A 25020-nucleotide genomic window follows, 5' to 3' on the forward strand; every position below is an offset into this window, starting at 1 on the left:
GCAGTGGTTGGCTGCAATAAATGCAATATAACGTTAAAGCTACTTATCTCAAACCTGAAGGAAGTGATTTTTTTTTACAAATCCCTTGCCTGTAAGCTCAATGTTGAATGAACAGTCGTCAAAATTTTGATCCAGCCACCCTGAGTTTGAACAAGAAATGTTACGATAGCACAGTGGGATTTCAGTAAAGCTTGATGGTGGACTTTTCTATTGAGATTACTTGAAATTTATAAAACAGCAAGCAGTTGAATTAGACAACCTTGTGCGTTTAAACTTGATTTTTGTCAAGGGTGCATTTAAAGCTGTACAAGAAGAATGGGAACATTACAGTTTTGTCACGGACAATAGTGGCAGCAATAATTTAGGTATCATATACATAGTGTTAAAGAATGTTAGTTTTGATTTTCAATTTTTAAAAAATAGCTTGTAGTACCAATGGACTAAAAATGTGACATCATTGATCATAATGAAATAAGTTTGCCATATTCAGACTGGTCAGATTTGCTATATAAAATAAGGTTTTGCTTCTTGAAGTTAAGTGGTAAAAGTCCAGAAATGTCATATATATGTGTAAAATGTCCCAAAATCTGATGGTGCACTACTGTAAACAAATTGATACGCTGAAAGGGGTTTTGTCATTAACAACGTGTTATTGTTCTTTGGATAAGAAATAGTGAACTTTTTAAATAAGACCTGGTCTACCCATGAGGGGCAGGTAGGCAATTGGCTGTTTGAAATAATGTCACAATTAGATGATCTGACATTTTTCTATTCACATTTATGTTACTGAGCCTATCACTTATCATTTTTTAACTATGTTCGTCAGCAACAAATCTTTATTCACCTTCACATCAAAGTAAATTGCTATTACAATAATTTTCTCTCATGTTATTCATCAGAAAGTTTCAAATTATGCCATGATCCAATTACATTGCTAATAGTTAAGAGGTCTGATAGTACTGTTGCTTCAAACCCTAACTTCAAATCCAGATAAAACAACTCTAGTGTTTGTTAGCCTGATGAGCCTACAATAACTGATTTATCAAATTCATTAATCCAGGTTTAGAGTAAGCAAAATTACTTCATGTGTGGTACTACATTTGCAATTTCATTCTGAGCCCAGGAAATAGGACATGAGTATAAACGTGCACTACAGTGTAATGTTAGTGCTCAAGCATGTTATTAGTCAATAGTTATGGAACTTCCTTACCTGCTATGGGAATATTTGATGCTGATACTGTATCTGAAATAGAAAGAGTTCCATTTTGCAGCAATAGCAACCTGTACCTTGATGAACTGCAGTATTATCACTATAGGTGTGAAGCCTTCACATTCTTTAAACTCGAGTTAATAAAATGTTGTCCGGATTCCATCTTAGTTCACACACTATATAGTGTGAAAATTGTAGGTCTAATTCTGGACAGCTGCGATTGCAAAAGATATTATTTTGACAGATAAAATTTCTCTGATAGGACATTGAATCACAGATTTTAGCCCATTTATTACAAATTTATCTCTGCCAGCATATCATATTGCGAACCAGAAAGTCCAGGTTCTATTGTCTTCCACTGCTAGTGAAAGTGAAAGAAGTGAATTTTAACTCTGGCTCACATTTGAACCTCTCCAAATAGGTTTGCACCATTCAACAGCACTGTAATGATTCTAATTAAAGTCCTGATTTATACCTTCTGCAACTGAGCCTCCTCGACCTATTCGAAGTCTGTGTATCCCTTAAATTGGTTCACCACAACAGCCCTCTCCAGTCCATTTCGTTTCTTCAGATGTGTGCAACTGTCCATTCCAACCTATCCTATCACATTGTCAACATGATATCATCCCTGTAGGGCCTCAAGGATCTATCCTTGGACCCTTCCTACTTCTTATGGACATGAGTTGCCTTGTGATGCCACACAGAAATTGTACAACGTTCCACGTGTGTACTCAGCCCTACAGCACCAGCCATCTTGCAAGTTGTTGGATATCTTTGCATGGTAGGACTATTTTCTACAAAACCAGTCGTGGATGAGCTTCAGTTTTCTTTGGTTAAAGATTAGCAAGCATTGTTTTTGGCCTTAACAAAAGATCTGTTCCCTAGCCATTGATAGCGTCCCTTGCCTTGGCCATTGCCTGTGCTGAACAAAATAGTTTGCAATCTTGGTATCCTGTTTGTTGTTGAATTAACTTTCTGACCCCGTATCGTTGGTAATAATTTCCATTTCTATCCTTACTTGAGTTTATCTACTGTTGTAGCCCTCATCCATGTATATGTTTCCTCCGTAATCAACTATTTGAATGGCAGATCAACATCCTTTTTTTCCATACATGTGACCTCAACTTAAACTCTGGTGTTCTAAACTGCATCAAGTCTCACACAACTGTCAAACCTGTGTTTGCTAGCCTACATTGATACCTGGCTGATTAAAGCCTCAATTTAAAATTTTTTATCCCTGCCTATTCCTATGATCGTTGATCTACAACATTTCGGAGAAGAATTCTGCATTCCTCTAAGAATGGAATCTCATGCATCTGCCAGTCCTTTTTCCCATCTATGGTTTCATTTGTCTATCATGTATACTCTGGAATATCCGTATCTTCACTTCTCGTTCCCCCTTTAAAACCACCCTTGCAACCTGCCTTGTAACCTATCTCTGAGTTGATGTTGATGGTTTTAACTACTGAGTGCCATTTGGCACTGGGAAGAAATCTCACCTCTGACTCATACAGCCATATCTGAGAAAGTTGAGGCTTTGGTACTATACTGAAGGAATACTAGTTTGTCACAAACAATAACTTTTGGATGCGGTATTAAACCAAAACCCCAAACTGTTCAGATACGCACCAAAGGTCCAATATTTGAAGAGCAAGGAATTTGCCTGGTTGTCACATTTCCCTCCAGACGAAAATGATCAAAAAAGCAAATTAGCTGCTGCAGTTGATTACGCAACAACATCGTTTGCCCTTCAGAAAATTCAGTGGATCTGATGTGTTTTTTTATGGCACTCTTAGTACACAAAGCACAAATTCCTTCTTTCTTAGTGAACCATTTTTATCAATTTATATTGTAAATATAACCCTTGATTGAAATTATTTTTGTCAGCATCATCATGGAACTGGGAATAAAGTAAAAGGTGAGAAATAGGATAACTGATGGTAGAATTCACAGTTGATGAATACCGATGGTAAGGGATGGTGCTCCACTTCCTCAATGGTGCAACCAATATATGTACACTTCAAGAACTTCAATGTTTACTATGATTGTAAATAGGGTAGGGGGAAGCTGTCACTGTAGCCATATTTCTTGTGTCTTGAATTGCTAATGCATTATTTTGTTCACTTTTGGTGGGTAAGTGCAAAAGTAAATTTCAAGAGATTACAAATAATTTGAAATCATCAGTTTGCAGTACTTGAAAGAATAGTTGTACAGACAGTAAACTTGAACTCAGTTGAATGTAAATTTCAGGGATCCAAAAGACGGTCAAGCAGTCTCGAAGTGAGTCATAGAGATAGCGAAGATGATGTCTGTTTATCCAAAGGACTCGATGGAGAAAGAAAAAGCAAACGGCTGAGAACACCAAAGACTGAATGCTCGTCTAGAACAGCAATACAAGAAAAAGGTGGGACTGATCTGTAAAATACTAACTGCATGCCCTTTTGGGTAATGATGGGATGCAGATTTAAAAATTGCGATATTGTCATCTATTTGTTTGGGAGCATTTGTTCAAAGAGATGGGAGAACACAATGTTCCAAGCTGAGCCCTTTGAATACTAATCAAATAAACATGTTTAAATTTGAGATTGTTAGTTTGTTGTGAGCTTGTTTCATGAAATTCTGAGAGCTCATACCAATAAGATATGCTGTATTGTTACTTGGAGTCTCAAGTCCCCTGTTTTTTTACAAAAAGAGGATCTCGAAACATAGTGACAATGGTCTGTACTTTTGGGCCAGAAAATCAGGGTTCTTGTCATAACATGTCCTGAACAGGTTGATTAAAAATTTAACAGGTTAGAGAGAAATTACCTTGTCTTGTGGTATGTACACTTGAGAAGGCCAGAAATCAGATGGCACCAGGTTATAGTTCAACAGGTTTATTTGAAATCACAAGCTTTCAGAGTGTTGCCCCTTCGTCAGGTAAACCTGTTGGACTATAACCTGGTGCCGTCTGATTTCTGACCTTGTCCACCCTATCAACACTGGCACCTCCCACCATGACTAAATTTGAGAAGGTTAATTTTAATTCACAATGAGGAACTGCAATGCCACAAGGTTTCCCACCGACCGACTGGTGCTTGAAACATTGATATTATTGATTGTTGGTGTTTTATTTACCATGCTACCAATGTAGGTATGATGTCTATAACAGCCTTATGATGTAGGCCAGCCACATCTTCATGCTGTCATGTGGGTAGGGAATTTTGAGAGACTGTAACTCAAAATTGACAAAGGGAACCTCAAGTATGGGTGGTCAAATCTTTTGTTTGGGGTCTATATCCCATTTTTTTGAGTTGTCCTTAATCCAGAAATTACTGCAGAGATGGTGGATGTATTGGTTGTAATCTTCCAATATTACATAGAACATAGAACATAGAACAGTACAGCACAGAACAGGCCCTTCAGCCCACAATGTTGTGCCGACCATTGATCCTCATGTATGCACCCTCAAATTTCTGTGACCATATACATGTCCAGCAGTCTCTTAAATGACCCCAATGACCTTGCTTCCACAACTGCTGCTGGCAACACATTCCATGCTCTCACAACTCTCTGTGTAAAGAACCTGCCTCTGACATCCGCTCTATACTTTCCACCAACCAGCTTAAAACTATGACCCCTCGTGCTAGCCATTTCTGCCCTGGGAAATAGTCTCTGGCTATCAACTCTATTACCTAGATTACTGATTGATTCTGGTAAGGTACCAGTGGATTGAGAAAAGCCAAATGCATCACCACTGTTGAAGAAAGGAGGAGAATTAAATGCAGGAATGTACAGGCCAGTTAGCCTAATATCTGTCACTGGGGACTATATTAGAATCCATTATTTTGAAGTTGTAGCTGATAGAGTCATAATGCTTTAAGACAAAGTCAACTGGGAAAATTTTTTAGGGGCCTGAAGGAAGTGAGCTATGTCAAGAAATCTGGCACAATAGCACAAAAAGCCTGGTGAGCCCTATCTCGGATTAGGATCAGCCTGCTGTATCATTTAACTAAGGACTGGCCATTGAGGCAGAACTCTCACTGAGGAGGAGTTAGGTGCCTGTTAAGAGAGAACATTGCTTGTTTACACTTTTTTATTAATTGCACGTAACACCTTATTCATATGCAGCTTCCTATCCTTCTACCCACCACAAGCAAACTAGGTGCTGAGAATTCTCAACTTGGAAGTCTAAATAGGTACCTGCTGATTTCTGCTCGTGGCTGGTTTTAAACAGCCTGCTTGTTTCACAGCATCCAACAACATAGAACATAGAACATAGAACATTACAGCACAGTACAGGCCCTTCGGCCCTCGATGTTGTGCCGACCTGTCATACCGATCTCAAGCCCATCTAACCTACACTATTCCAACGTCCATATGCTCATCCAATGACGACTTAAATATACCTCAAGTTGGCGAATCTACTACCGTTGCAGGCAAAGCGTTCCATTCTCTTACTACTCTCTGAGTAAAGAAACTACCTCTGACATCTGTCCTATATCTTTCACCCCTCAATTTAAAGCTATGCCCCCTCGTGCTCGCCGTCACCATCCTAGGAAAAAGGCTCTCCCTATCCACCCTATCCAACCCTCTCATTATTTTATATGTTTCAATTAAGTCACCTCTCAACCTTCTTCTCTTGAATGAAAACAGCATCAAGTCCCTCAGCCTTTCCTTGTAAGACCTTCCCTCCATACCAGGCAACATCCTAGTAAATCTCCTCTGCATCCTTTCCAAAGCTTCCACATCCTTCTTATGATGCAGTGACCAGAACTGTACACAATACTCCATGTGCGGCTGCACCAGAGTTTTGTACAGCTGTAGCATAACCTCTTGGTTCCAGAACTCGATCCCTCTATTAATAAAAACTAAAACACTGTATGCCTTCTTAACAGCCCTGTCAACCTGGGTGGCAACTTTCAAGAATCTGTGTACATGGACACCGAGATCTCTCTGCTCATCTACACTACTAAGAATCTTACCATTAGCCCTGTACTTTGCGTTCCGGTTACTCCTACCAAAGTGCATCATCTCACACTAGTCTGCATTAAACTCCATTTGCCGCCTCTCAGCTCAGCTCTGCAGCTTATCTATGTCTCTGCAACCTACAGCATCAGGGTATGACCCATAGACACCAGCTACACGCATCCCTCATCCACAACATTGGCATCCAATAATTGCCAGCCCCTGGGAAACGTCATAATACCTCTTCAGACATCCTGTGAGTAGATTGAAGAGATACTGTGATGATTCTGAGGGTATATTTGATGAGTGGTTAGTTGCTGTTCTGGATACACAGTGGTAGAATGCAGCCATAGGGGTGGACTAGATAGCTAACATGCCAAGTTTGGTAAAATGCGGTCAGAGATCTTGCTCAACTTTGCAGCAAAAAAGCCATAATGATCCTCAGTGAAGCTGACACTTAGCCAAAAAGCTGTAAGATTCAGCTCAACATTGTTTTGTGAAAAGGATATCATCTTATTATTTGACTATTTTTAGATTTTCTAAAGGTATTCAATAAGGTAGTAGATAAAAATTAATGGTATTGGGGATAATAGCAATAGATTGGTTAATCATAAACAGGGAATTGGGATAAAGAAGTCATTTTTAGGTTGGCAAGATGTAACTGTTGAAATGCGCAGAGTAGAAAGATCAGACTATTTACAATCTATATTAATGACTTGGAGACAGATGATATTGTAACCAATTTGTCTGCAACATGAAGGATTGTAAGACAAATTGTGAGGAGATGACAAAATGTCTGCAAAGGCATACGGATAAATTAAGTGAACGGGTATAAATTAACAGATGGAGTATGAAGTGGAAAATTGTGAGGTGGACACTGACTTTAATAGAATGAAAAAGCAAGAATATTATTTCATAAAAACCAAAAGAACTGTGAATGCTGTAAATCTGGAACAAAACATTAGTAAACTGTTGGACGTAGATTTTATTTAATTCCCATGTGTCTCCTCAGATCTGTCTATTGTGGATATTGGATGAGTGGCTCTGTAGGTGGCATGAGAGATTGTGGGGGAAATAAAGTTGGTGGCAGGGGGTTGGAACTTGAATTTACATTGAAATAGCTTTGAGGTTTTGGTGTAGGTGAGGGTGAGAGAGCCTATCAACTTCTAAAACAACAGCAAAGAATATCTTGAGAACCAACCTGGCCTTCTGACTAACACCGATGGAACTTGGCTGCCCATGCATCAGCCAATGCATTGCTCAAGAGATTTACAGGCCTGACTTTATTCTGCATCTGTAGAAAAGAAAATTGGGTATATTTCACCAAGAAAGTTGTGGCAAGGTGGAAAGTTTCCAGGATAAAGGCTCTTCCTTGGAATTTAAAAACAGGCCCTTACAAATGCTTGCCTATTGGTCTTCCACTTCATTCAAACCAATGGATTCAATTATCAGGAATAAATTGGAGGATAAGGTCTTATATGAACCTCTTTTACAGTGTCAATGTGGATTCAATTGGAGAAGATCCTTAAGTTTCTTGAAAAAGTGACAACCCAACTGAGTTGTGGTGAACCTTTGTGGGTGTGTGTCATTCGATTCTCAGAGAGCTTTAGATACGTATCATGCAAAAGGCACTTAATCAACTTGCAGCTTTGAAAATTTAAGCATAAAATCCAGGAACAGATGATAAACTGGGTAAAATGTTGAAATAATGAATTCTCAAAGCAGGATGTCAGTGTAATGCCAAGCCTGCAGGAAGTAAGGAATCACGACAATTCTACTTTACGTTGTGTCTGAAACTTAATGCAGGTAGCCAAATTCACAGCTGTATCAGACTAGCAGTTGAATGCAGGAAATAGCATACAGTTGAGTTTAGACATTTCGATGAAATACATAAGTGAACTGAGCAATGCAATGTTAAAAAAAGGGTTAATTGCTTTAATGTATGGATTTTGAATAGCTAAAAATGAAGCCAAAAAAACACCATATTGCACCAATTTTTATAGGGTTTATTGTGTTGGCAAGAAAGTGGAATCTCTGTTGAGAAACGCATGACAGCCTGATTGGATTAGTATCTGTCAGTCAGGTAGGGGTGCCCTCTTGAGCAGGGTGCAGCTTCCATTAAGTTACTTTGTTAGCTCAGTTAGTTTATATGACAGATTTTAATGTTCAGGATGAAACCAACAGCAATGGATCAATTCCCACACTAGCTGAAGTAACCATGAAGCACTCACCTCCTCAAACTCAAACTCTCCTGTCACCTGAAGTGTGGTGACCCTCAGGTTAAATTACCACCTGACTCTGTCTCTGTGTCTGTCTCTCTCTCTCTCTCTCTCTCTCTCTCTCTGTACTGACAGAGCCTATGGCCCAGTAGAACCATGGCAAATTAACTTTCTTAATGATAGTAGGAGTCTGAAGATTTTGGCAGTGTTTTTCAGTCCCAGAGCTGGTGGATATGGGTGCCGTTTCATGGACTAGGGAAAAGCATTTAAGTTGCACCCTAGGTTTTCCTTGCTGCTTGGCCTCCTGAGGCCAGCTAGGGTGAAACCTGAGAAGAGACAACTTCAAAGGGTGACAGCCTCATGGAGGTATTAAAGTTACCAATTCATCATCTTGAAGTGTTTTGGTTGTTTTGTGCGTTGTTTTATTTCCATTAAAGCAGAAAGTGGTGGATTGGAATTGGATTTGACATTTTTGAAATTTCACTTCTTGCCCAAGTCCATCCTAGTCATTCTATTGGTTATTAAGATTCTAGTCGTTGTTGAATATTTGTCAGTAAGTATGCTTAATTAGTGCAGAGTAATAATCCAGAAGAGTGTTGAATATCATAGCCAAGGCAGTAGAATAATGGCCAAAGATAGTAATGACCAAACTTTAAAATGTCCTGGTCACATGCAGGGGACATTGGACAGAAAATTGCTAGGCATACCTTCTGTGTCATTTGGGTTATGTCGAAAGACAGTAGAATTGTCGACTTCAACCTATGAAGTAGGAATATGAGAGATGATATTGCAGAGATCTTAATATTGTAACATTTAGCCAGGTATGATTACTATAAACTGAAGAGTAGACGTAAAGCAAGGAGGTAAGGAGTCAATGTTAATGGGAACTGCAGATGCCGGAGAATCCAAGATAATAAAGTGTGAAGCTGGATGAACACAGCAGGCCAAGCAGCATCTCAGGAGCAGAAAAGGTGACGTTTTGGGCCTAGACCCTTCATGAGAGAGGGGGGTGGGGTGAGGGTTCTGGAATAAATAGGGAGAGAGGGGGAGGCGGACTGAAGATGGAGAGAAAAGAAGATAGGTGGAGAGGAGAGTATAGGTGGGGAGGTAGGGAGGGGATAGGTCAGTCCTGGGAAGACGGACAGGTCAAGGAGGTGGGATGAGGTTAGTAGGTAGGAAATGGAGGTGCGGCTTGGGGTGGGAGGAAGGGATGGGTGAGAGGAAGAACAGGTTAGGGAGGCAGAGACAGGCTGGGCTTGTTTTGGGATGCAGTTGGGGAAGGGGAAGAGCTGGGCTGGTTGTGTGGTACATTGGGGGGAGGGGAACGATCTGGGCTGGTTTTGGGATGTGGTGGGGGAAGGGGAGATTTTGAAGCTGGTGAAGTCTACGTTGATTCCATTGGGCTGCAGGGTTCCCAAGCGGAATATGAGTTGCTGTTCCTGCAACCTGCCCAGCTCTGAACTAAACTAGACCAAAAGATAATTCTCCTACTTAATTATCTTGCATAAGCTTCCAAATTGAGGTTATTACAGGGTGTAGTGGATGCTTGATTGAGTGAAGTTTAATCAGTTCATAACCAAACCATTGGAATATCAAGATATTTGGGCCCAGGTATTGTCAGCTGAGCTCCCAGAATAACTCTAGTAGGAGTCTTGCAGAATTCTTTACAAAGTAGAAAGGAGAAAGTTCTTTTGCGTTACTCTAAGACTTTTTAGTGATGGTCGTATAAAGTTAGAAGTTTTTGTTTTCCCCTTCTGCAGAAAATTACATCATTTAGCTGCTGTTCAGAGAGACCTTGTGTATTTATGTGTCTGTGCATTTGTTATTGGTGAGGTGGGCAATAAGCATGCATATTTCCAAAAACATTTATGATTGGAGTTTTCTATCTTACCAATTCAGTCATGACCTTGCTGTGTTTCAGTCTCTTTTTCCCAAATTAAGTCTCTTCCCTTATTGACCTTTTGTCTTTATAATGCCTCAACTTCCCTCAACCGTCTCTCATTCCCCCCTTTCTAATATTTCCATATCAAACTCCTGATAACTCACCATTTTGCTCTGTCTCACTTGTATGTATGTCTTAGTTGCTTCCTCACTCCAAATCTTTTTCTGCTATAGAAATTTTCACCCGTGCCTTTGTTACCATAGGACTTGGTAATTGGCAGGAGTTTCTGGGTGTAATTGAGGACACAGTACAGAGGTTCATCCCAAAGAAAAGAAAGCTTATCCAGGGTGGGATTAGACAGCCATGGCTGGCAAAGGCAGTGAGGAAATGTATCAGAGAAAAAGAGACAGCCTATAAAGTGGCCAAGAGCACTGGGAAATCAGAAGATTGAGAAGGCTACAAAAACAACAGAGGATAACAAAGAGAGAAATAAGGAAGGAGAGGATCAAATATGAAGGTAGGCTAGCTAGTAATATTAAAAATGATAGTAAAAGTTTCTTTCAATACATAAGAAACAAATGACAGGCAAAAGTAGACATTGGGCTGTTCCAAATTGATGCGGAAGGCTAGTGATGGGAGATAAGGAAATATCTGAAGAACTTAATAAGTACTTTGTGTCAGTCTTCACAGTGGAAGACATGAGTAGTATGCCAACAATTAGGGAGAGTCAGGGGGCAGAGTTGAGTATGGTAGGCATTACAAAAGAGAAAGTGCTAGAAAAGCTAAAAGGTCTAAAATCTCCTGGCCCCGATGGGCTACATCCTGGAGTTCTGAGGGAGGTGGCTGAGGAAATGGCGGAGGCTTTGATCGTGATCTTTCAAAAGTCACTGGAGTCTGGGAAAGCCCCAGATGATTGGAAAATTGCTGTTGTAACCCCCTTGTTTAAGAAAGGATCAAGGCAAAAGATGGAAAATTATAGGCCGATTAGCCTAACCTCGGTTGTTGGTAAAATTCTAGAATCCATTGTTAAAGATGAGATTTCTAAATTCCTGGAATTGCAGGGTCAGATTAGAACAAGTCAGCATGGATTTAGTAAAGGGAGGTCGTGCCTGACAAACCTGTTAGAATTCTTTGAAGAGGTATCAAGTATGTTGGACCAGAGAAACCCAGTGGTTGTTATCTGTCTAGACTTCCAAAAGGCCTTTGATAAGTGCCTCACAGGAGGCTGCTGAGCAAGGTAAGGGCCAATGGTGTTCAAGGTGAGCTACTAGCTTGGATTGAGGATTGGCTGTCTGACAGAAGGCAGAGAGTTGGGATAAAAGGCTCTTTTTCGGAATGGCAACCGGTGACGAGTGGTGTCCCGCAGGGTTCAGTGTTGGGGCCGCAGCTGTTCACTTTATATATTAATGATCTGGATGAAGGGACTGTGGGCATTCTGGTGAAGTTTGACGATGATACGAAGCTAGGTGGACAGGCAGGTAGTACTGAGGAGGTGGGGAGGCTGCAGAAAGATTTAGACAGTTTAAGAGAGTGGTCCAGGAAATGGCTGATGAAATTCAATGTGAAGCAAATGCGAGGTTTTGCACTTTGGAGAAAAGAATACAGGCATGGACTATTTTCTAAACGGTGAGAAAATTCGGAAAGCAGAAGTACAAAGGGATCTGGGACTGTTGGTCCGGGATTCTCTAAAAGTTAACTTGCAGGTAGTCTGTGATTAAGAAAGCGAATGTAATGTTGTCGTTTATCTTAAGAGAGTTGGAATGTAAAAGCAGTGATGTTCTTCTGAGATTTTATAAAGCTCTAGTTAGGCCCCATTTAGAATATTGTGGGCAATTTTGGGCCCCACATCTCAGGAAGGACATACTGGCACTAGACCATGCCCAGCAGAGATTCACACGGATGATCCCTGGAATGGTAGGTTTAACTACGATGAACGGCTAAGGATCCTGGGATTGTATTCACTAGAGCTTAGAAGGTTGAGGGGAGATCTAATAGAAACTTACAAGATAATGTATGGCTTAGAAAGGGTGGACACTGGGAAGTTGTTTCTGTTAGGTGGGGAGACTAGGACCCGTGGACACAGCCTTAGAATTAGTGGGGGTAAATTTAAAACGGAAATGAGGAGACATTTCTTTAGCCAGAGAGTGGTGGGCCTGTGGAATTCATTGCCACGGAGTGCAGTGGAGGCCGGGACGTTGAATGCCTTGAAGGCATTCATCGATAAATTCTTGATCTCACAAGGATTCAAGGGCTATGGGGAGAGTGCAGGGAAGTGGAGTTGAAATGCCCATCAGCCATGATTTAAATGGTGGAGTGGACTTGATGGGCCGAATGGCCTCACTTCCACTTCTATGTCTTATGGTCTTACGGTCTTATAATTGCACTGCTTTCCTGATCAGCTTTAGATCTTCCACTTTCTGTCAGTTGGGATCATCCTCACCTCTGCTGTTTATCTCCTCCCGCCCTGAAAACTTATAAGATCTCTGCAGTTCTGCCGTTTTGTGCATACCCAGTGTTAGTTGATCCACCATTGTTGACAATGGACAATAGGTGCTGGAGTAGGCCATTTGGCCCTTCGAGCCAGCACCACAATGACCTGTCTCCAATGCCTGGACCTAATTTCTGGTATCCCCTGTCACAAAATTCTCCACCTCTTCTTTAAAACGCTTCTTAAAAACATCGTCCTCAACCAAGCTTTTGGTAACCTGGCCTCATGCATCCTTTTTTGACTTAGTCTCAAGTTTTTTTTGCTCCTGTGGACCACTTGAGCATGTTAGAAGCTTCAGTTGAGGAGACCCTCTAAATACTACTTTCAACAAACCATAACTTCATTTCTGTCCTTGATTAGTGCCACTGTCCAAGATGTTTGGGATGTAGATGATTTGACAGTGCTGACTGTCATGTACATCGTGTTTGTCAGTCTGTTGCTAGATTTCTGCACTTTTTTCACCCAACATCTCTTTTATTTTAATGTCACTTTTATTTTAATGTCACAAGTATTTTGGCCTTCAATTGTCATCTTTTTCTGTTTCTCCTTTCATGAAATGAGCAAGTTAGCAATTATTGCCCATCCCCAATTGTCCTTGAATTGATTGATTTGCTAGACTATCTCAGAGGGCTGCTAAAAGCCAAATATTATTGCTGTTGTTTTGTCGTCACATTTACCAAAACAGTTGCAGACAACAAAGGACAGGAGTGAATCAGCTGGGTTTTTACGACCGTTAATACCAGTTTCATGGTCACCGTTATTGGGACTAGTTTTCAATTCAGTTTTACTGTATGAATTCAAATTCCTCTGGATTACCAGTCCACTGACATTACCATTATGTCACCATCTTCCCAGTTGTCTTCATTATGATTTTTGGACATGTTATTTTTAGCTTTGGAGAAAAAAGCACAAAGAAATAATTAACTGATGCTTGAATTACAATTGAGAAATCATATGTCTACTTCGGTTTTCAACATTTGTACCAAAGCTTGAATTCTTTAAATGCCACAGATTATTTTGTTTTAGTCCCATCTCTTTGTCTTGAATTTTAATTTCAAGTAGAACATTAGGCACCAAGTAAATTTAGCTCTGGTTTTAATTTTTACAGCAAAAATAATTTTCAGTCAGAATGTTTGCTTTCTCATTTTCATCACCACCAGAACACTGGTATGCAAATGGAAAATTACTTTAAAGTTCGCCTTGAATTTGTCTTTAGTATGTATTTCTCAAACAGAGCAAAAGCAGCTTTGCTCTGCACTTGGCTGTCGTATATGTGCCTCGGGGCAGTGATGCTTGGGTAATGAAATGGGACATGCTCTATGTCCCAGTACTAACGTTTCTTGATAAGCACAAAAACCATTTTTCGAATGTATAAATTTTGAAGAGATCAATTATTACATGAAACATGATTTAATTAAACTTTTGCTTTTGTTTCCTTCTTTCTCAGATCTTTCATTAAGAAAAGGCAAAAATAGTTTTAAGGACTTCATTCCAGTGGTGTTGAAAACTAGGACTCGTAGTCAGTCAGGTGAGTAAACTTTTTTTCAAGTGGGATGTGATGGAAGACCAGGTTGGAACCACAAGAGTGCTCATGTATATATCTCTTAGCTAAAATGTTCACATGAAAATGTGAATACCTCAGCAGGTGCAATGAGATGGACCACTTCGTTCTTGTATTAAAAACTAAACTCAAGTGGGAAAGGAGCAGTCAAAGTGAGGGCTCCAAGGGAGGCATTTAGCATTGCCTTAAGAGGGGAGCAGTCCAAGTGTTTGAAAACAGTGCACAAGGTGAGCCTGCACTTGGAACAGCCTCCTGTAGTTAGCTTTTCATTTGGTATAGGGGAAGAAGCTGATTGTTGAAAGCTGAAAAGGTTTTCTAGTATTTTAGTTGTAATAAATAGTTTTAAAACTATGGGATGTTAGTTGTTCGGCCAAGTGGAATGTACATTCTGCATATGTGTAAAGTCATAGCCACAATGTGTAACCCAGATGAGCAAGTGAGGAAGCATCATCAGCAGCATAAACCTGGGCTCAAGGTTTTGGGACTTGAGCAGTGGCCCAAATCAGTATTGCGCATTCTCGAGGCAGGAGACTATGTGGATAGAATATTTAGGGAGGTGGTCACATCACAAGATAAAACTGTACAGGCAGCAGGGAATGAAGAGAGCTAAACAGGCAGTGCAGGAGTACCTTGAGTCAATCATGCTTGTTAGTTGTTATTCTTTTTGGATACTGGTCAGCCCGATTGTTTCCTCAGGAGAGTGCATCCAGAGCAAAGTTAGTGGTACTATGGGCAGCGCAGCTGTATGGGTGAGGAGACAGGAGAACAATAGTGGAATAGCAATAGTGTTAGGGGATTCCATAATTAGTGGGTTGAACAGGTACTCCTGCAGCCATCAGCATGGTTCCAAGATGCTATGTTGCCTCCCTGGCGATAGGGTAAAGGATATTACAGTGTAGCTGCAGGACATTCTTCTGCTGAGGGTAATCATCCAGAGGTTATGTTCCATATTAGTGCCAATGGCTAAGGTAGAATTGGGGATAGGTTTCTGACCTGACTGATTCCCCGAATGACAAGACTGACCTATGAACAAAGATTAGATTGACTGAGCTTGTGCACACTGGAATTTTGAAGAATGAGGAATTTCTCATTAGGAACACAAAATGTTGATGAGACTGGACAGGCTAGATGCCCCCGATTATTGACTTTTGAACTAAGGGGAACTGCTGCTTTCTACTCACTCTGTCTTTGCCCCTCATAATTTTACATATCTCTATTAGGACCCCTCAACTTTCTCTGCTGCAAAGAAAACAACCTAAGCTTATCTAGCCTCTCTTCATAGCCAAAGTGCGGTATCCGAGGTAACATCCTGTTGAATCTCCTTTCTGCCCCCTCCAGTGCATTCGCATCTTCCCTGTAGTATGGTGACTAGAACTGTACACAATAGTGCAGCTGTTGTCTAACCAAAGTTCTGTACAGCTTCAGCATGACCTCCCTACTCTTAAAATCTACTCCTCGACTAATTGATTAAAACCCTGTTGCCTTCTTAACTACCCTATTAACCTGTCTGCACCTTCAATTATCTGTGAACAAGCACCATAAGATCCTAATGTTCCTCTGAACCCCATAATATCTTGCTATTCACTGAGTGCTCCCTTCTCTTGTTTCTTCTTCCAAAGTGCATCATCTCACATTTATCATGGTTAAATTGCACCTTTCACTGATCTGCTCATCTGACCAATTTGTTTCTATCTTCCTGTAACCTAACCCCTTCCTCTTCACTGTCAACAACCCAGCCAACCTTTGCGTCATCTGCAAACTTGCTTTGCATCCTTTTCACGTTCTCATCTACATCATTTTTGAATATCACAAACAAAAAGGGAGCCAGCACTGATCCCTTTTGTACTGCACACCACGGCTCCAGTCACACAGACAGTTTGGAATTGAATTGAATTGAATGATCTCTTGTCACTTGTATTTTACAATGAATAATACAGTACTGTACAGTATAAAGCTTGAGATGTCCCCACAATCTGGCACTATTTTGAATAGTCTAAGAATAAAAAAAAAACTAAAAGAGTCTGTCTTCATTCTGCCTCTGCCATGAGTCCTGAGTCCTGAACCAGCTCACCAATGAATCTGCAGACACACCAACATAGGATTCGCCAAACACCTGTCTTCTGTCACTAAGACAGTTTTGGATCTATCTTGACAAGTTAGCCTGGATCCCATGAACTTATACTTTCTTTATCAGGTTCCCATGTGGGACCTTGTCAGAGGCCTTGCTGAAATCAATATAAACCATGTCAAATGCCCTGACCTCATCCAAACACGAGGTTATCGCCTTGAAAAATTGCACCAGATTTGTTAGGCACAGTCTCCCTCTGACAGGATCATGCTGTGTATCCCGGATCAAACCATGCTGTTTTAAGTAGAAATTTACTCCTTCACTATTGATTTTCTCCAATAATTTCCCTACCACTGATGTTAAACTCACCGGCCAGTCTATAGTTTTCTGGTCTATTTCTACCACCCTTTTTTTAAAAGTATTAAATGATTGTAAGCAGGAAAGAAGGAGAATTGAGTGATTGAATATGTGCCTGAGTAGCTAGTGTAGCAGGGTGGGCATTAGATTTCTGCGTCAATGGGACCTCTTTTAGGGAAGGTGGTACCTGTGCAAACTGGCTTGTCTACACCTGAGCAGGACCAGGAGAAATATTTTAATTAAAATATTTAATTATAGCAGTAAAGAAGACAGATTTCAGCAAGGGCGATTAACTTTGGAAACATTAAGGGTTACATTGTGGATGCAAGATGGGGTAGCAATTATCCACTGACCTGATTTTATTGAAATGTGGGGAGCGGGGTGTCTGAATATGGTAATCACTGAAACGTGTAGCTAAAACATTGTGAATATTGCTGATAAGAATGACATGTTCCTGAAATATTTCATCTTGCATTAATGAGGACAAAGGCAAGAATGACAAATCAAACAATCAAAATAATTCTTGTACTACAATAGATCAGACTGCTGATTGATTTACTCTGATTGATTGGCTGAAGCATAGCATTACTATGAAAAAAGCAATGAAAAAAGAACCATAGGTTCTTCTGGATAATTCAAAAAATGGTGCAAGCATTTTTATAATCTGCAAACTAAAGGAATTTATCCAAAAGTATGACATTTCTAGCAAGTGGAAATGAACCATGTTATGCGCTGGACTGATTATCTTGAATTGTTTGTTAGTATGGTTATTAGCACACTTTGGATTGTTCAGCCCAGTAGCAGAATCAGTGTCGTTTTGGATTCTGTAAGGAATGACTAAGTACAGTCTGTTTTCTGCCTGTTACCAACAACCAAAGGAACATGCTGCTTGAGTCAATCAACTAATTATTGGCTCATTCAGTCTACTTACCTGGCCTACTGGTACTGTAATTCATCCTTGACATTACTCAGTGGTGAGATTACTGAATCAATTTGCAACATTCATTGTTTATAGTAATGTTTTAGAAAGTGAAGTTGTTCCAAAGCCATAACTATGATGTTACAAATGTACATTAATAATTTCTAATGTAAGCATACATACTGAGAACCTAATGGAAAAGACAGACTTTTTGACTTTTGAATTAAGCGTTGGATTATGTCTGTACAATTTAGCCCAGTTGTACTGTGGCTGCTAATCCAGAGACAGTGCTTGGTCCTGAATGCCACTGGGGCCAAATGGAACTCCAGAGTACAGGTAGTTGATAATCTTGCCCCAGGAGAACCAGTTTCCTTCTGCCTTATACCTGCCATTAACTTTCCAAGTTCACATGGACATTTGAAAAAAGGTGTTTGAAGGCTGCTGGTACCTGTGAAATCATGCCTGATCAAGAACTGCCATGTTCAGACAGCAGGAGAGAAAATTGGCGCCGTGAAATCTATATGTTGGTTTTAAGGTTGTAGCAATAGCTAATTAACAAGAACAATGCAGTGAGCCACTAACAGTGCCCTTAAGGGCATTTGACATGGTCAAAGTAAAAAGTCACCATCAATATCACAGGAAAATGATTTCGACATTGCAGCCGCAGATTACAGCAATAGCATACTCTAAAACACCTGTAAGTTAACATTGTTTTATACATTACAAAGGAGTGTTTAATTTGTGCATTTCAGAAAGTTTCTGTGTCTCATCAGTACATGTGACCTGTGACCAGACGGACAGCACATTGGAAGAAAGTCAGCTTATGCATGAGGAAGTGGATGATGATGTAAAAGCAAAGAAGAGTTCAAGAAGTTGGGAGCAGTCTACAACGGAGAATAAAGGGACCAAAGAAGAGAATGAGGTGGGAAGGACCGGCAGCTCAATAACTGAAGTGGGTGAACAGAATAGTTTGGAATCACCTGACTCGAGTTGTATAACAGAGATTGATGGGAATTGTAAAAATAGTAATAAAAGGAACCCTGCCATCAAAACACAAATAAGAACCAGTAGGAAGAAATTCAAAAATGAGAAGGATTCTGAAGTACTTTTATACAAAGGGGAGGAAAATCAAGATAGCACAGGAATAAAGACTCGGAAAGCTGTTACTACAGGTAAAGTTCAATATCTTTTGAGTATTCTGTGTTTTACCACTTGATGAAATGTGTGTTTAAAATCTGTTTTGAATGTCATTAATCCTGACTGATGGCAGTTTCTCAAAACTTGTGTTTTCTAACTTTTGTTGGTGAACAACTCGCACTGTAGTCCGTTCAAAACCTGGCATGGGAATTCATTGTGATGTCTTTTTGGCCATGAAATGATTCTAGTTACTAACAATGTGAAGCTTAGTTATTTCTCCATACAGCGAAACCTTGGAGTTCAGCACCCTCTGCTCACAGAGAAGTGAGGTTTGCAGCAAGCGTTTCAATAGTATTCTCACAAAATATGCCAGTTGCACGTCACAACTTGTTAGATTATGGCAGTGGAAAATTTGAGAATTTATGAACCATGTGCATTGACCCAAACTTTAAGTTTGATGTTTGGTTCTGTAGTTCTGTGGTAGTTTGGGAAAACACAATGTTGTCTATTTGCCACATGGTATTCAGGCACTTTTATTGCATTCAGTCATTGACACACTGTCCTGAGTTTTAAGCTTTCGCGCAGCCAGATTTGAAGTAAATCTGGGGTTGGCATTGTAAAATCTGGCAGTGGCCTTTTTACCACCTACTTGCCCACCCTGACCTGTCTGAAATGTTGTGAGGGGAAGTTCAATGGAGGTGTTTGGTGTCCTGCCTTTGAACCTGTTGAGGCTTTTTAGTGTCCCTGTAATCCACGGAGGCCAACCTCTTCCACCCCAGGTTACATTACCTTCTCTCCCACTTGTAAACCCCAGGCTCCAACACTGTTCACCACCCTGCAGATACCAACCAGTCTGGCCCTTGTCATGCAGTCTTAGTACTGGTTAACAGTTCCATCGGACACTGCTGGAACTACAGAGCTGCCATTCATCCAATTGGCTAGCAACTCATGTATGTGGGATTTCCTGCTGTTTAAAGTAATTCATGCAGCTGTCAGTTTGTAGGCTCAGCTTGCTACTATTCTTTTAGCATGGGTTCCTGGTAATTTGGTGTCTCGTTAAATACAACTCAATATGTGATACTGCCTAAAACAAATTATTTTGTCCTTGAACGAATACTTCTGTAGGTTGAATAATGATATCAAAACAGGAACAAATTAAAATTAAACCACTGATATAAGCATATTTCTCATAGAAGAAAGTAAAAAGTATTGTTTTAAAGGATTCTATCTTCTGTTATATCCATTGTTTTAACATGTGAATCAGCCAAAGTAGGCTATTTGGCCCTTCAAATCTGCTCCAATTTACATCAAGATCAGGGATAATCTTGTTTGTGTTCCAGATTCCATATTCCTGTCTACTCCCCCATTACACTTAGATTCCTTTTATGAAATTGAGTCAGTTTACCTCAGCCTTTATAGTATTCAGTAATCTGCCTTCACCTCTGGAGGTAGGGTGCAACCCTCTAAGAGAAAACAATTTCCCTTACCACTCTCCTTAAAGGGTGACCCCTGATATTAAAATAAAAAGTGTCCCCTGGTTCTGGACTCACCTAACTGAATCAACATTCATGTTCATTCAAAAAGCACAATTTTATATTTTTCCACATTAGACTTCATCTTTCAGATTTATGCCTAATCACTTATCTGATCTACAAGTGACTGTACCCTTTTTGAGAGCCCACCACATTCATCACGTCCGGCCAATCTGAAAAAGATGCTTTATGCATGTTCTGTTTTTTGCCAGCCTACCTACTATCCATGCTAGCACGTTAGCCCCTACACCATAAGCTCCTACTTGTGCAATAACCATTTATGTGGAACCTGTCAAATGCCTACCAGAAAGTACAATATACATCAATGGGCTCTCCTTTATCCAAAGTGGATGTTACACTTTTAAAGAATTACAATAATTTTAAATCAATAAACTTTCCCTTTCACAAAGTCAGGCTGACTCTTGCTGATTATCTTGAGAGTTTCTAAATGCAACATTTCAATATAATCTAATTATAACGTCCTTAATGATCGATTCTAACATCTTTCCCATGACAGACATGGCTTAAAGTTTCTAGTTTTCTGCTTCCTTTCTTCTTGAATAGAGGGACTTTGATTGCTATTTTCCAATCTGACGGAACCTATCCAGAATCCAATGAATTTTTGAAAATTCACACATCGCAATTATCACCTCATCAGCCACCTCTTCTTAAGATCCTCGGATGAGGTCTCTTAAGAAGGGGAGACTTATTAACCTGCAGCTCCATCATTTTGCTCAGTGTGGTTTCCTGAGTGAATATAATGTCACCATGTTCTTCTCTCCCTTCAACCTCCTTATTTATAGCTGTTGCTGGGATATTTTTGTATTCTCTGTCATGAAGAACAGAAGCAAAATATATATTTATTACATCTCCCATTTCTTTATTATCCATTTAACTTGCCATTCCCACCCTTTAGGGGATCAGCATTCACTTTACTTATTTCATGCTTAAGTTGCTATAGAGTCTATTGCTATCACCCACTTCCCCTCATGCTGTAATTTATTTGTCCTGGTGAAACATGCCCAGACATACCACTTGGTCAAATAATCATATATTCCTGTCTTCAAGCCACAAATTACTACAAGCCTAAACTTTGAAGGTTCAGCCACAACAGTATTGTGTACAGGGACACCTATAGGCCCTATTCATTTGACTGAGTTGCCTTAGTCAAGTGGTTCTTTTGCAGAAGGGTAGATAGAATTTCCATATCCAACTTGAGAAGGAGGTAGTGGAGTGGAAATTGCTGGAGGAAGATGTGAGGATTTCTGTTGTGACATATAATGATGTCTGTATATTGTCACTTGACCATTATATTGAGAATATTGCTTTGCAGTTTGATACTACCCATAAACATCTTTTAGATTAACTGAGAATGGTGCCATGAACCTTGTAGGCGTTGTTTTTAAAAGAGAATCTTTCATTTGGTGTGACATTGTTGTCAATTGCTAGTTACCTTTTAGAAAATATTGGTGAACTGCTGCTTTGAATTACTGTAGTCTTGTGTTGTAGCACCTGGGGAAAATATCCAGGATTTTGATCCAGTGATATTGTTGGAATTGTAGTGTAGTTCCAGGATATTATCAAGATATTGTATGATTTGGAGGGAAACTCGCAAATGGTGGCATTCTCATACACGTGCTGCACTTATCCCTCTAAATGCTAGAGGTAGTGAATTTGGGAAGTTCCGTCACAGGAATCTCAATGAATTGCTGTAGTGCAATTGGTCAATGCTTGTCCTCAGTGCTGTTGATTGTGAGGGTGATTGTAATCATAGAACATAGAACATAGAAAAGTACAGCACAGCACAGGCCCTTCAGACCACGATGTTGTGCCGTGGAATAATCCTAATCCAAAAATAAAATAACCTAACCCACATTCCCCTCAATTCACTGCTGTTCATGTGCATATCCAGCAGTCGCTTAAATGTCACTAATGACTCTGCTTCCACGACTACCACTGGCAAACTATTCCATGCGCTCACAACTCTCTGGGTTAAATGTTTGGGAGACTCTGTGATGTACGGCATCATGCTGCACATTTGGTGCTATGTAAAATCATGTTACGCAGATGCCAAGCATGTATTGTAATGAAGGCATTCTGGAACCTCACTAGATTGCAATTTCATAGAAGCTTACAGATATGGAACAGAGCTGGAGTTGAGTCAAGCTAACTATATTGAAGTGTTTATTTTAGGAACATGGACACCTCCTACTTCACCGCGAAAGAGGCTTGCTCCTTCAGGCAATTTGCCCAGTACTGATTGGAATCTGTGTGTCAGACACAGTACTCCTGTGTCAGGAGGTTTACGAAAACGTAAAGAGTCTTGTAGCACAGGGTCTCTCAACTTGAGTCACATACCTGAATCTCCAAGCCAGTTTCAGTCAGAAAAACCATCAGGAAAACGTAAATGTAAAACAAAGCATATCAGCGGACCCCAATCCCCAGAAGAAGGTGCAAGCAACCAAGGAAGACACAAGGTAAGAAACTTAAAGCAACTTGCATTTTATGATGCTTCTCATGTAGAATAAAATCCCTTAAACTGCTTTACAGACGTTCAATCAGTAAAAATGGATGCTGGGCCAATTAGGAAGGCAAACCAAAAGGTTGGTCAAAGATATGAATTCTGGAAGGAATTCTAAAGGGGCAAGGAGAGTTGGAGCAGTTTAATGAAGAAATTACAGAACTTCTGGTCCTGGGCAATTAATATTTTATCTAAGATTAATAGCAATATATTGTTAGCTAGACTATATTTCAGTAATGTCAGATCACATGGAACTGGGACTTGAGTGAAGAAGGTTCTAATTGAGTCCTGCTGTTGCATATTTCTGCACCTGTGAAAACAGCTCATTGTTATTCTTCAGTTTGCATTGGAATTATACTATACACTTCTCAGCTGTATAAAGCACCCAGAGTCTCTCAGTGATATTAGAACAACCAAAGGAAGATCCACAGTGATGGGATAAAGGACATAGGTGATGCATAAGAGGCCAGAGTCAGGAAAATGGGGAATTAGTTGGGTTATTAGACTGAATGATGTTAGAGAGATGGGAAGAAGTAAGGCCATGATGCAATATAAACAAAAGGATAGAATTTTGATTCTAAAATGTTTGGGAACCTGGAAGCAAAGCATATGAGAGAAGACAGTGGTAACGAATGGATTGCACTTGGTCTGAAATAGGATATGGCAGCAGGTGGGCTGAATTTTACAGGCATTGGCAGACACCAGTAGAGCATGAGAAATAGTTTAGTCTGAATCACAAAGGATGGATGAGGTTTTCAAATGATTTATTTGATTTGAAGAATAGATTTTTCATCTTAATGAAATAAAACTACACTATTTTAATGTCTTGACCTGTTATTGCTGGGCAGTTTTGGTGTACAGATGTTTAGCATGTTAGTGTGTAATTATTTGACCTTGAATTTTAATTGTACTTTTATTTTTTAATCTTTATCTGTGTAATGATTCTGCTATTTAAAGTCATTAGATGGTATATTCAGTATTAAAGCCAGTTATAACTGATTGCATTTATTCCATGAGGCACATATACAATCCCTACAGAGAGGAAAGAGGCCATTTGGCCCATCAAATTGCACCTACCCTTCCAAAAGCATCCCATCCAGACCCAGCCCCACAACTCTGTATTTACCACGGATATCCCACCTAGCCTGCAGATCCCTGAACAATAAGGGAAAATTTAGTGTGGCCAGTACACCAAACCCACACATCTTTGGACTGTGGAAGTAAACCAAAGCACCTGGAAGAAACCCACGCAGATCTACGGAGAATGTGCAAACTACACACAGACAGTCACCCAAGGCTGGAATTGAACTTGGGTCTCTGGCGCTGTGAGACAGCAGTGTCAACCCCTGAACCACCATATCGTATCTTCCTGTATGTTAAATGTACAATGAAAAGGAAGACATTCAGTTGAGTTGTTTGATAAGATTGTGGTATTAAATCATTTTCTTTGTTCCATTGACCTTTTAAATAATTATCTTCTACTAGATAAAAGTAAGGCAGAAACGTTCTGTAAAACGCTCAGCATTAGTGCTCGATTCTGATTGGAGCCCATCACCAAAGAAACAATGTGATCATTCAGCCCACTGGAAAAAACGGACGTCCTCCACTACTCCTGTAAAATATGCAACAGTGCCACGGTCACCATGTGTTCAAGCAGAGACATCCACGGGCCAGCAGTCGCAATCTGAAACACGAAAATTAATAGTAAATAAGAATGCTGGTGAAACACTGCTACAGAAAGCAGCACGATTAGGCTATGAGGTAAAAGTTGTAATAACATAGTACTCGATCTTTTTTATTTTATTTATCTTCTCAGGAGTACCTTGTACTTCCCAGTGTCTTCCCTATCCTACAAAACTCATTTTTAACATTTTTATTAGAACCTCTGAATGAATTGCATGTGACATGTGAGTTGTCTCTAAATTACATTGATGTCCTATATTCTAGGTTAATGACATTTTGATATATGCTGGAAAAATAAAAGTGGACGAAAAAATCAACTGCATTCACTTCTGTTCCATCCATTTTCATCAGATTCAAGTAGTAAATTCATCATCTCTTTTGTAATAATGAAACTTGCTGTAACATGTATTATCTTAAAAATATGGCTAGCCCCAATTATTTTCTTCACTGAGCAAAATAACATTTTGCAGTTTCAAAATTTAATTTTTGACAGAAT

The 25020-nt window shown here is 39.9% G+C and overlaps 1 protein-coding gene across 4 annotated transcripts in view; it reads left to right on the forward strand.

Moving 5' to 3' along the window:
* Nucleotides 1-25020, forward strand: part of bcorl1 (BCL6 corepressor-like 1) — a 231868-nt gene that overhangs the window by 167555 nt on the left and 39293 nt on the right. For all 4 annotated transcript variants that reach the window (XM_059651460.1, XM_048544497.2, XM_048544496.2 and 1 more), the window contains 5 exons: nt 3461-3614; nt 14194-14274; nt 18404-18823; nt 22514-22797; nt 24327-24602. In XM_059651460.1, the coding sequence (XP_059507443.1) occupies nt 3461-3614; nt 14194-14274; nt 18404-18823; nt 22514-22797; nt 24327-24602 (1215 nt within the window). The remainder of the gene's footprint in view (nt 1-3460; nt 3615-14193; nt 14275-18403; nt 18824-22513; nt 22798-24326; nt 24603-25020) is intronic.

This window comes from Stegostoma tigrinum, chromosome 15, assembly GCF_030684315.1.
Source record: "Stegostoma tigrinum isolate sSteTig4 chromosome 15, sSteTig4.hap1, whole genome shotgun sequence".
Lineage (NCBI taxonomy): Eukaryota > Metazoa > Chordata > Chondrichthyes > Orectolobiformes > Stegostomatidae > Stegostoma > Stegostoma tigrinum.